This window comes from Lethenteron reissneri, chromosome 23 (assembly GCF_015708825.2).
Source record: "Lethenteron reissneri isolate LAM-NWPU_2019-01 chromosome 23, ASM1570882v1, whole genome shotgun sequence".
NCBI classification, from domain to species: domain Eukaryota; kingdom Metazoa; phylum Chordata; class Hyperoartia; order Petromyzontiformes; family Petromyzontidae; genus Lethenteron; species Lethenteron reissneri.
Window position 1 is genome coordinate 7,398,953 of NC_083801.1, and position 13,783 is coordinate 7,412,735.

Sequence of the window (13,783 nt, forward strand, 5' to 3'; positions counted from 1 at the left end):
TGGCAGGACCCTCCTGAAAGAGAGTAATGAGACTCGCCGAGGCGTTCCTCAATTAACAAGCGTAATGATACTCTTTGGTTATTTTGGTAAATTCACGTAAGTAGAAGAATAAATAAAATAAAATAACATATCACGACGTTTCGATCGCAACACAAGCGGTCGTCCTCAGGCGGGAAAAAATAATCCAGCAGTGGAACTGCTGAACCAGCGAGAGAGCCGTTACAACAAGAGGTTATTTATGTGGCCACATGTTGCGATCGAAACGTCGTGATATATTATTTTCATTTTATTTTATTTATTTTTCTACCTACGTGACTTTACCAAAAGCACCAAAGAATATGGATTCCTGCAGTCACGAAAGCTTCAAATCAAGCATAATTATGACAAAAATATACAAAGGAAGGACAATTCATAGAGAGTGGAAAAGGCATGCATGGGTTTTGAGCTGAAATTTGAATTTCAGGAGGGAATTATACATGTGGACAATTGAGGGGAAGACAATCTCACAATAAGGGCAATGGTGGAATAGCGACTACACATTGAGGTGGGGGGGATATCATCAAAGGGTTCAGGAGGAGGCAATGGTTAATGGAGATTGAGAAGATATGAAGTCAGAGCAGTAGAAAAGTGTGGGCCATCGGTCAGTGTTGGGGACAATGAGGGAAATCGTGTAAGTGATCCACTGTGAATTGGGAAGCACTGGAGGTTTTCTGACAATCAGGGTAATGGTGGCGGAGGTTGAGTGAGGGCCTCAGCAGCACTATTTCAGATGATCTTGTGCTTGAAGGCAACATTAATTAAGAAGGTCAAACGAAGATAAATTCTGTCAACAAGGTGAAAGATTAGGAGTGCATTAACTAATGCTGTACCAGATGTGGAAATGGTATAACTGTCATTGATGTGGGATATGTTGCAAAGCTGAAGTTTAAACTCATATATGTTTAAGCAATTTGAAGAAAATGTATTTTAAGGGAATATTCATGCTCTTAAACAATAACACAAACAATATATTAATGAGCCCTGAAAGAAACATAGATTTGCCTCTACCTGAGTGTTAAAACTATGTTTTGCATTTTCAATGTGATTACAAATATAAATATATATAAAATGTTATTTTTATGTAGCAAAACATTCAGTTTGATCCTGTGGCTTTATCAGGTGTAGTTTGAGGAATGAGTCACAGCGTGTTACATGTTTCCTTCACGACCAACGCCAGCCAGAACGTGCATGACGGACGTCATTTTCACTCCATCCAGTGCACCGTAGGCACGGTGGCGGTGCACATCTGCAGCCAGGTGCTTTTGAAGGGTTGGTGAATGTCATATCGATCTCCGAGACGACAAACCCACTGGGCAGTGAGATAGCCAGGAGGTGGCAGTACAGAAAGTGGGTTGTGAATCTGTACGTGTGGACCTTTGAGGGGTATCTCCTTGAATGCGTGGCTTTTCTCTTCGTGCTCAAAGCTTATCTCCGCAAAGTGCTACTCAATGGCAGTTGCCCAACATTACAATCAGTGAAATAACGTAATTATATGATTATTACTTCAACTCCATCGGCCAGATGGGAGTGGAAGAAATTTGGCAAAAAGCCTGAAAGTAAACATCACTATTCTGAATCTCACTCAAATTTTCAATTTGTTAGATATCTGGTTCAAACAGTTTTGACAAGAACATCATAAGTGCCCTTCATTACGTTATTAGAGATGAAAACATGTCAAATTATCTGCCATTTTCAGTTAATAAGGGGGAATCACGTAATGCTTGCAGATGTTACGTCCGGTAGAGGGAAAGGCGTGTGCATGTGTTTATGTTGAACAGAATGGTAACAATAATTTAAGGCTAGCAGGCTGTCTTATAGGCTGTTTACATTGTAAGTGTATTACGAAATCAAATCTGTTACAAAAAAAAACGTAAAAAGGAACGTAGAATCATTTCAGCGACGGCTTATGTGTGCGAGTACTGTACATGCAACGCATGTTGTGAAAAAAATAATGAAATAAGTTGACCACGTTTTGTAGAGACTAAAACTGTAATTAAAAGATAACATAGTGTGTGCACACAGGCGCGTGTGTTGTGAGGTGAGCAGCAACAACCGTGACTGCTTCAGCCAAGAGGGCTTTCTCTCACATCCCGAGGACACAATTTTGCTTTATCATTTGTTTTTGCTGGGTAGATGCTACTGTGCACTCCTCTATCTTGTGGAATTGAAAAAAAGCTTATCGGAAAGAAGTTAATTAAACAGCCTTGGTGGTTGTGGTGGTGGGGGGAGGGTGATGTCTGTTGGGGATGGTAGCTGGTGGGTGGAGGGTGTGGTGGGGTTGGTGGGTGGAGGGGGTGGTGGCTGGTGGGTGGAGGGGGTGGTGGCTGGTTGGTGGGTGGTGGTGGTGGCTGGTGGTGGGTGGAGGGGGTGGAGGGGTGGTGGGTGGAGGGGGTGGTGGATGGTGGGTGGAGGGGGTGGTGGCTTGTTGGTGGGTGGTGGTGGTGGCTGGTGGTGGGTGGATGGTGGGTGGAGGGGGTGGCTGGTGGTGGGTGGATGGTGGGTGGAGGGGGTGGTGGGTGGAGGGGGTGGTGGTTGGTGGGTGGGTGGAGGGGGTGGTGGGTGGATGGTGGGTGGAGGGGGTGGTGGGTGGAGGGGGTGGTGGTTGGTGGGTGGGTGGAGGGGGTGGTGGGTGGAGGGGGTGGTGGCTGACTGGTGGGTGGAGGGGGTGGTGGCTGACTGGTGGGTGGAGGGGGGGATGTTGTCTAAATAAGAGATGCTTCTCAGAAGGTGTTTTTCGACGGGGGCCGGCTCTACCGGGTCCACATCTATAACCCGGCACGCTGCAATCGCAAGTCCGTGTCAGAATTGCTTCCCAGCGAGGGTCCCACTTTGTACCTTTGGATGCCTGGTCCTTCCACTTCTCCTTGTTCTGTGTAATGATGTCGGTCCAGGACACTCGGAACGTTTTGGGGTCGACTGCGAGCATGGCGGTGCGGGGCGGGGGGTGTTTCCCCTCCGAGGCGATGCTGCGAGCACTCGACCTTCGCCCGTCCGAGAGCGCGATGCTGTTCAGGCTGCACATACAAAGACAAAGATTCACCACCACCACCACCCCCCCTCCGTGTAGCCTCAACAGACTGTTGGGGCAAGCGCTGCTAGCGAGCTGCACTTACACGAAGGCTTCCACGGCACACGAGGGGGGTGGGTGGCCAGCGCCATTCCCGGCCGCCTTTGTCTCCCCAGTGGCAATGTCCACTTGTCACAGCAGGTATTCATTTGACGCTGAGTCGATCTAGAGGAGGCCCAGGACCGGTTCGGATATATAGTCATCACCGGTGTTGACCGGGAGCGGGGATCGAATTCGGGTTTCTGGGTTCGGAGCGCGCTGACTACCACGCTGTTGTGCCCCATGTGCGCTGTGCTCCTTATCGTGTTGTGTGGGTAATGTAAGCTCTCATCACGATGTGGTGGCATTACGTTTGGCCTACTTTGTACACAGAAAGCCGACATTACACAGATTCGCACTGCTAAACTAATTACTAGGCACACTTATGTTCGTGAATCAATGGTGGATGAAATAAGTTTGAATTCTGCTTTGTGCATTTACTTCTTGAAGGGATGCCAAGAGGTAACACAATCTTTACTTCTATCACAAGTTTAACACGTGGTGTCCCAGATCAAATTCTGAAAAATAGTTTGCGAATGGCACACCAACTGCTAGATGGTAAATTAATATGTAATGTTTTCCGTGCTGTGACAATAAACCCCTCGTCTTCATCTGTGTCTTTGAGGTTTGAGCTGGACGAGTCTTATGCAGACCATATCTGCTCTCTCCCCCTCCATCCCACAATAAACCACTAATTCCCCAGACCTTTTCCTGAGAGAGAAAGCTCAGCCTCCTACAATGTACGTAATTGAAAGTCCCACCTCAATTACACCTCATCCACCCATACTTGTAGACAAACTGGACTTAAACCACCCCTGTGTGCTACCGAGGCGCGATTCCATCAGAATGACCTTCAACCTCTGTTTGGCAATGTCATCCTTAGAGCTGGAGTACAGCATTCAGTTTCACTGCCCTGGGCCCTGTGTTCACCAGTTCCCTTCGCACTCGAGCACTCCAAATAGGAGACTGACAGCAGGTGAATACAGTGCAAATTGCCAAACAGCTCCCAGGTGAAAATTCAATTTGACCGTAAAAAGGGCCTTATATTATCTCCAGCCAAGGTGCACTCAACTGTCCAACAGGATGGAGCTGGTGGTGTGCAGTCGGAGGCGACGAATAGAGGGTGTATCAACCGGCGCGTCTAGATTGGTTCTCCCCCGAGTAAATCTGCTTGTTTCTTCTGAGCACGGGCTTTTCCAATGAAAAGCATTGCCGATTACTTTGTATGCTAAATCAATATGGGCAGCACGCTCGACAACTGGAGGCAAGTGCGTACGTGCGCTTGAACGTTTTACCAGCGCGAACGCAAATTCATTCCAAACACATTGCTCCCAATTAACACGTTGGCCTCGTGTTTTGGTGGGGTCGTTGACAGAAAAGACCTCCTATTAGAGGAACTTTGGTTTAAATCATCTGTCTTGAAGGAGAACCCTAGACAAAATATAAATGGAAGAGTGTCAGGCAATTTATAATGCCAAGTGCTAACGCTGAATATGGTAATGTGTCGCTGTGTGCGGTAATAGCTAGCGCATGATAATAAGCAATATTTTTTTGCATTGCCATGCCAACTCCATGAAATGAGTCATTACGACTGAAAATGAAGTGCATTATTTTACCATCGCTATCAGTGTCATCATCATTGTTATTTTCATTAAATTTCTACCCAATAGCAATCTCAACCCCAGACTCTGCTTCTTATTTAAGGATTCAAGGTCATGATCACTCTGCAAGGTCAAATTCATATCCTAAAATACAGCTAATTTACTTGCATCTTGCAGTGGGTTTTTTTTCTCCATTTGACTTGTTCCCTTGTACCTTTTCCAACAGTTGGAATGTATTTTAAGTGTTCCAGTCAATGACTTTGGCAATATTTATTGTGGCTATGAGGACGTTTCATTTCGAGGACATATGAGCCAGCTAGATATATATACAGACGCAAGTGTTTGAGAACGTCTTTAAAATCAAAACCAGAATAAACGAACTACAGTCCACAGCTCCGGCTCTGCTGAACAATGATAAAATTCACACACACACGACCACCAATACAAGCCAATGTGATTCTCTGATACCCCTATTGCCTTCCTGTGCCTGTGGGCACTTGTGAGATCTGTCTTTGTAAGATCTCACATTAATAAGGTCATTTTCTTTACAATGCCACGTGCTGTAAACGCCGGCTACAAAACAGCTTCTGGGGAAGACAGCTTCAGCGCAAACTTTCCACAATTAAATCGCTTTTACGCACGCCGTGGAATTGCAGCCGATAGGGTTAATGGAGGTTCATTAAAAGTTCTCCACCCACGTCAGAGGCGGTGGGAGGGAGGGAGTGCATCGAAGGGGCTTTTTTTTGTGCACGAAAGCACTGGTGCACACAAATACCCCCAATACGTGCACATCCCCCGAGGTTATATTGGAAGCAAGCAGCAGGAGGCAGATGGAGGAAAATATCCAAAGTGCCCCTTTAGTCGCTTCAAACACACAGCCCTATTTTTCAGATGCTTGGCACGCCTTCTGGATTCCATTAAACCTTAACAGGCCATGCACACAACCTCATTCTCCTCCACAGCCAAAATCCCATTTCAGCTGCCAGTTAGCTATGAGGGAGGGGGGGATATATTATACTGTATAATAATTATTATGATCATCATAAACGTGTTTCGCATATAACAAAGGGTGATAGATAATTTTACATTTTATGACGGTGCTATGTATTTGAAACTAGTCTTTAGTCGTTTTATTTATACATATTACCTTTTAAAACATTGTATCATAATTGTACTGTACAATATAAAATGTTTGAAAATGTTGGTTATTCTGAATGTCATTTTTATCTAAAAAAAGATAACAGCTCGAAACTATCTTAATTTGGTTATTCTGAATGTCATTTTTATCTAAAAAAAGATAACTGCTCGAAACTATTTATAGGTGCATAATAATTAGCAGTACAAAGTTATCTACTTTACTTTCATTAATTCCTCCGATGAGCACGATTGGTTACGTGTGGTGCAAAAAGTTCAACATGCACACGCACATACACAGCTTTGGAAGATGAAGACAACAACTTTGACAGAACAGTTGGTTATATTCACACGCATTCATATGCATACAATTCAGCCAAAATGCACAATGAAGGTAGGTTATCATGTTATCTGTGGATATTAGAAGTAACGAATGCGTTCGCGACTGAATGTCACCGGGTTGGTGCCATTGTGTGAACGGACGTAAAGATCTGACAACACTTTGTCCAACAGTAGGACACAATATTTGATTCGAATTGCTTGACTTGTTACATTTTAAGATAGATAAATCAGAGCATGCAGACTGTGATAGCTTAATGTCACGTTAAACACAACACGCAATCCAACAGGACAGAAGCAAAAGACAAAACAATAATTCGTGTCACTGTGGGAAATATACGTAACAAAATAGAACAGATCCATATCTTAAAGAGAGGATCCTTGCTGTATAACATCTGGCAGTTCACCAGCATTGATTCAAGCAAGCCTAAATGTTGACGAGACACTGTATGTCAACACTGGATCAGCGTTTACTCGTTTTGAATCAATCCTGCAGACATTTTTCACTCCCGGAACGTGAATGGAGGAGATGAATTTCATGTGCCCATGACCTTCTTAAAGTCCTTCAGCGCTGGCATGAAGATTGCGTCTACCGGGGGCAGATGACGATGGGGTGAGTGCAGTGCCGGATTAAGCTAGCGCGGGGCCTGTAGCATATGATATAATGGGGCCCTAAATAAAAAACACACACATATGAAAACACACATTTTTTACTTGCATAGTAATTGTATTATTTCATTTGCTATACAGCCAGATAATACAACAAATCGCTAACCTTAAACACCCAGTCGTTCATAACCGTTGAAGGCGGTATAGTACTATAGTAATAGAGCAGGTGCAGAATCACCGAACCGCAATTGATAGCTTGAAAGCATTTAGCGCGGGGCCCTTGAAAGTGCGGGGCCCGTAGCTACATATGTAGCTACTTTTTCCTACTAGGCAGATTTCACCTGCCAACGAATCGACAAGGAGCCCACACATTGCGACTGTCGCTGCCGTGGCGTCGTGGTCATTGTCGTCGTCGGGTGATGTGTGCGTTCAGCACCTGCTGCGTCGAAAGCTGGTCGTGCCGGCCCGTGCCGCCTCGTCGATGAGAGGAGCCACCACGAACTCGGAGAGGTCCGTCAGCACCGTGAAGGTAGGCTCCACGATGTAGTCGATAAAACCTGCAACCCGGCACGGACGGACGAGGAAGACGCTTTCATTGTCACACGATGCAGCGTTCTGCTGTCGCCGAAAATAGTTTTTTTTTTTTACTGAAGGTCATTTCATTTTTTTCTGAGCGTAATTTCACATTGTTAAAATTAATATTCTGGATAGTGGTAGTAGCAGTATTACTGCTAGTACGTCTGGCTTTTTTTCAGTGTACGTTTGTGTGTGTGAGCGGGAAGCGGTATTGTAGTGATTAGTGGGCTGTGTTACGAACCCGGTGACCTGAGTTTGATTCCTGCCCATGGTCACCAACACCAGTGACGATTATCTGAACCAGTCCTGTTTTGTCATCTACAAATGAGCACCTGGTGCGATGTGTAATCATCGCTACTCGGGAGACAAAGGCGGCCAGGCGTGGTGCCGGTCACCGACCCACCCCCTCGTGTGCCGTGCCCGACATTAATAGGTGCTCGCTAACAGAGCTTGCCCAAACAATCTGTTAGGACTATATGGAAGATCTTTGTGTGCGAGTGTATGCTGGAGTTTTATGATTGCTTCTTTAATGGTATGTATAGGTTTGCTGTTTTTGCTGATGGGGATTTATTTGAAAGCAGGGGGGCAGCTGAATTAAGGTGTGCCCTGTCTCGGATGTAGCTTGCATAAATAAATAACATTGGCAATGTGCCGGTGGGAAAGATTCGTCTGGCCTCGGTTTGCACCAAGCGAGGATATCCACATAATGTTTGCAAGTTTGTCATGTAGAGGCGTCATGTACACATGCACTCCTAAATATACAACAACATTTTCTCAGGAAAACTGCAACAACTTTAATCTACGTAAATCAAGCCTACCACCACTCCTGGGAGGTATTCAGAGGCCATTATTATTTTGTTGAATAGCACCAATTTCATAGCTCCATTTATTTCGCATTTCTTTCGTCACTTTTTCTTTTCTCTGCCACCGACATACATCATCAACATACCCACATTATCATTGCTCTTTTTTCTTTCTCGGGAACTGCTGCAGCACATGCTGTATGCTGTCATCTATTGAGGTGAAAGTCAATTATCACCCCTTTTGAAGCCCTCATCAGTGATGTAATATTAAAGTGACTTTCAGATACTAAAATAAATAAAAACTGGCAGTTTGGAACCCTTTACACAAAGTCCTGTTTTATAAATCCAGTCTTAGCCACGTGGAGAAAGGCACATTGTCCAAACTTTGTGACAAACAAAATCTAAACAAACATATTTTTTGGACATAATGACTCCACCATCAACCGATGCCCCGTCCCTGCCAATCACGAGTGACTTCTGTGCTCCCCATATCACCATCACAGCACAACTCGATTTCATTTTCTTAGAACAGCTGTCACTTTCCGCAACTCGTGAAGGCCTGAAATTATATTCGTCCGCCCTCTTTGCCTGTTCTTGTCTCAAACGGTCTTTTCTTTAAATTTATGTGCAGGCAATTGTCATTCTTGGGTCTTTCGGCAAAGTCACGTAGAGAGGTTCAAAGAAAATAACAACAAAAAATAACAAAAAACTACGACGTTTCGATCGTAACACAGGCAATCGTCATCAGGAGGAAAACATAGTGGGAAAGCTGCTGAGGCAGGATGTTTTAAAGGTTTGAAATGGGTGTAGCCCAAGGGTCATAAACGAAGTGGGCGGGGCTAGTGATGTTAAAGTGATAAATTTGCATGTCAATGTAAGATCGGAGAGCTACCTCCACGACGACGAAGCTGCGGAGGTGGCCATTGTATTGTCAGAGATTAGCATGTCAATGTAAGAGATTAGCATGTCAATGTAAGATCGCAAAGCCACCGCCACATCGAGGAAAACGAGCAACGGTGGCTGTGTTAGTGTGAGACATTTAACCTGTTAATGTAAATACATTTAACCTGTTAATGTAAAACCAGAGAGTCGAAAATAACCACTAGCATCGGAAGGTAGGATGGAAACATCACAGCCAGTTATGACTTAATTGGTCGCATCTAAATTTAATTGCGGAGCAAGTTGAATATTAGCGGGCACTTTGAGATATAATTGTGTGCAAAATATTAAGGCAAGTTATTTGCTTTGTGGCCTTTTTTGGCATGGAGTGATTGTTCAGTAGTTTGTGCGCTACGCTATTAACCCAGTGATCTGAGTTCAAAGCTAGCCTTAGTGACGCAGTGATATTTGAATTGGTCCTGGGTTTCCATTTACTAATGCACGCTTACGAGAGTAATGAGGTATGGTCAAAGTACCTCCCATGACTAACACTCCTCATCCAGCAGTGGGTTTAACGAACAAAAAACTCTAAGTAGATAATTGTTACGATAACTACGACAGTCTGAATTCCTTAATGCTTTGTGCTAGTTGCTCATAACAAGTATGTTATTAACAATCATTAAAAGCATCATTAAATTCAGACTAGCGCATATTGGATTCTGTATTTTCTTTTGGTGTGCAATTTCTAATTCTTTAAAGCTAACACATTAACGAACTTGGTAAATCAATTTGAATTGTCTAATATTATAATTTACGTAAAATATGTGGACACAGTCTTACTGTGATGGCAATTGAGTTGTAAGATTGCTTTAGTTTGAAGAAAAGGAATGCAATGAGAAAACTATACCCATGTGGTTTATTAAAATATATTTTTCTCAAATTGAACATCTGTACTGTATTTGGTGTGCCATTCAGCTTAAGTATTTGCAACTTTCAAATTATATGAGAATAACATCATAAAAAAGCTAAGTGTTTGCAATTATTGCCTGCAGTAAAGAGGCAATTTGTGTTGCCATAAGGATTCATCCTTGGCCAATTGTTATCAATGGATATTGTATGTATGTTGAACTTATTTATTAACGTACGTAGCCAACCGTGATAATCAGAGGTGCGGGGTAAGGACAGCAAACTAAACTCAAAAAAGCTGTTCTAAAGAAATGAGTTTTCAATCTCGATGTAAACGTGCATAGCTCCAGTGACTTCCTAATATTGTAAGGAAGAGCGGTTGCAGAAGCACATCCGAAAGCACGTGATGCAGTGGCCATCTTTGTTTGATGGCCAGCCAGGAACCGTTGCGAGGATGACCGGAGTTCGCGTGATGGTTTATGCAAATCATCAGAGCCAACGAATCAAAGAGCCAGACAGTCAGAGTTTACAAACCAATCTGCGACTGAGGAACCATGGTCGCATTTCTGTCACAGAGTGGTGAGAAGGACAACCCAAGCTCTGCCTCCTTGTCCCCCTGCACAATAAACACACACAAACAAACATTCGTGAGTGAATTTAAACTTTAGAAAAATGTGCATCTCAATGGAAAGATAACAAATATATGGACAAATCAGCACAAGATAAAACGTACTGTAGATGTATATGATTGCATGGATGGAGTTTTTTTTTATTGTGGTTAAAGGAACACATATACGCGTAAACCACATCCAGTAGTTGGAAGTCAATTGAGGTGAATGGAATGAGAGGAAATGGAATGACGAATCAAATCCACGTGTGGGAGTGAGATGCATTGCAGCTGAGCAGCACTTTGAATGGTGGCACCAACACATAGAGGGCCTTATCTAGCAATGGATTGAGACTGATGGTAATACATGCAGCATTATTCAGTGGCCCAATTGTACATTCCCATCTGTGATACGTAGACAATTTTTGTGATAGAGTTTATTCCCTTAATGTAAAAAAAGAAATCACATCTGAAAGGTGCACATAAAGCCAGAAGAAAGATCCCATGTTCTATCAGGCATTGCATCCATTCGCCTATTATAGACACATGTGAACAAAAGCTAATCTCAAATCACAATTAGCATTTCCATATGATTAACTGTACAATTATAGGGTTTACTTTGATAGGGTTTAACAAGAAGGCCAAAATGGACACACAAACTAGCATTATAATGTGCCATGAAAAACGAGCCTTGCGGATTACAATCACACGCAGCGTCCATCAGCGCATTGTATATTTATGGTTAAATCTGAATAGTATATTTATTACTTGTTTGTGCGGGAGAGGTCCTTGAAGTTGGCAGATACATGGCCTTCATAAAAATTACTTAGACACGCTGCACCTAGCATTTGTTCACTAAAAAAGTGGACGTTCAATTGAGCAACATTTTCAATGAGTTAATTAAGAATAATCCCTTTTGTAATGTGAACTTTTATAAGTGGGTCAAGTCAATATTATTTTTTGTTTCCATATGTGGTGCATTTCTGGCACAAATCTGCCACTCGAAGTGCTGTAAAAATACTCAAGATGTCAATGTATTTAGTTTTTCTAAATTATGAGAAACATATATTTGTTTTGAGCATATGTGAGAGAAGCTTGCTGCTTGTCCAACAGGCACCTAATTTTGATTGTTAACTTCTCAAATACGTGGGTCGTGTTCTTTCTGGCTTTTCCTCATGTTCCTTCTGGCTTTTCCCATGTGCAAACCAGAAAAAAAATCCAAATATGTTACCGAGGAAACCTGAAAAGGTTAATCTTTCTCGATGTTTTTGCTGCGCGCACACTGTCATTGCTAAGTTACAGCTTTGCTATGTCTTTTAATTATTGAAAACTTGCAGGTTTTTCATGAGCACCATTATATCCAAGTATACTGCTTACAAATCAGCTTGGTGTCCGATACTCTCAGCCAGCTACAATACCGCCCCCCCCCCCCTTGTCGCGAGGAGCTGTTAATTCCATATCACCAAAACCCTCTTCCAGAGCGGCAAACGGTTATCCTCTCCAAATTCCCATCGCGAATTATAACGAAAATCTACAAAGTGTGAGACAGCTTCCCGGTTCATTGACCTTTGGCTGTAGGATAGGTAGTAAAGGTACATCCTGCAATTGCTTTCTTACGGAACTGCTGGTGGAAATAAAACCTCCACCAGTAGGATATCTCCATAGGGTATTTTTGTATTTGGTCTACCCTTCCACACTGGCCAGGCGTCTTTATCCCACCACGGAGTCCAGGGGGGTGGTGGGGGAATTTAAGCAACTTGCACCATCGTTTCAACTTCTGTGCGTGGAGACTGTATCAGTGACCTCTGGGGTGTCAAGTCGTGTGCGCCAAAGATTACAAGTGCAGAAGCATCCCTAAGCAGTTAACATTGAAACTAGATTAGCAGCACTGCTTCAAGGGGCGGCACGGCCACAAGGGAAATGCCACAACTGCTGCACGAACCTGCCTGAAGAACTCTTCCATCAGTGACATGGTCCAGCGTCGGTGCAGGTTCCAGTTCTTCGCTGGGTGGCTGATGTCTGCGGTGTGCAGCATTAGGGACATCGCCTTGGGTTTTTCCACACTGCAGGGGGGCGAGCACCCACGGGAGAGGCATTCGTGTTAGAGCCTGGCATGCACACGTGAGGCAGGTCTCAGTTGTTTTGTGTTGGTTTTTTTATGGGCCAAATGCGATCACCATCTGCTAGACCGTTAAGAATGTCATCTGCTCCGCCTTTCCCCTCCTCACCACCTTCCCCCCCACCCACTCTCCCCTCTGCTTTAAACCCGGATACATAAAGTTTTGGACTTGGATATGTGGATTTTCTATAGCCCCACCACCTCGTAATGCGGTTTTTGCTCTGTATCGGGCTCCTATTGAAATACAATAAAATATATATATTGAAAAGAATATCATCTGCTGCATAGTCCACTTGTGGCAAAGCACGGCCCTCTTCTTTAGTGTTGCCCTCATTAATAAATAAGTCGATTGTATCGTGCAGAGCAGAGTAAATGTCAAATGATTTGGATTTCAAACATTTTGTTACTCTTACCGAAAAGGGCAGACATCAAAGCAGTCACTTCAGACCACAGATTAAGCAGTACGAGAGCAAATTATTTAATTTCCTGTGACAAGCTCTGTTAAGCATGTGCAAAGAACCTCTGATTAGGAGCCTTTTAAGAAAAGTGATAAATGGCCAAGCAAGTGGTCAGTCCACTGCAGGATTGACTCAACACTCAATGTAACGGAATGCCAAGCAAAAGTTTCTGATATATATTTAGTAAGTATATGAGCATACTGCACTAAAAAAGTGCTTTCACCCAATTACATGACGAGGAGTCTCTCTGCTTCAGTAACATATTTATTTATGGGTATGTATAGACTCTGACTGTATTTTCATTATACAAAGTGTGCTCCGTACATTAGGGCATTGCATTGTTATTCATATATTGGCACCAAATGAAGCAATATACCACCAAATCAAGAGTCTTCTTCTTGAAAATCAGATCATATAATTGGAACCACCATTTGTATTTTAAATGTCAAGTAGATTAGAATCCAGAATATTTTAAGATTGTTGTAATTGAGACCAAAGGCCCAGTCTATTAAGCATTTATTCCTGCATTTTGGTGGAGCAATGGCCATTTTTTCAGAAGGTGATCCCATCCTGCTTGTTGTCATTTATGAGGTCACTGCCTAGTCCA

General features: G+C 43.3%; 1 protein-coding gene across 6 annotated transcripts in view; it reads right to left on the reverse strand.

Annotated features, from left to right (window-relative positions):
* LOC133345902 (dual specificity calcium/calmodulin-dependent 3',5'-cyclic nucleotide phosphodiesterase 1A-like) overlaps nucleotides 1-13,783 on the reverse strand; it is a 216,431-nt gene that overhangs the window by 12,047 nt on the left and 190,601 nt on the right. For all 6 annotated transcript variants that reach the window (XM_061557008.1, XM_061557009.1, XM_061557012.1 and 3 more), the window contains 4 exons: nucleotides 12,542-12,662; nucleotides 10,527-10,608; nucleotides 7,265-7,385; nucleotides 2,875-3,053 (listed from right to left, as the gene is read on the reverse strand). In XM_061557008.1, the coding sequence (XP_061412992.1) occupies nucleotides 2,875-3,053; nucleotides 7,265-7,385; nucleotides 10,527-10,608; nucleotides 12,542-12,662 (503 nt within the window). The remainder of the gene's footprint in view (nucleotides 1-2,874; nucleotides 3,054-7,264; nucleotides 7,386-10,526; nucleotides 10,609-12,541; nucleotides 12,663-13,783) is intronic.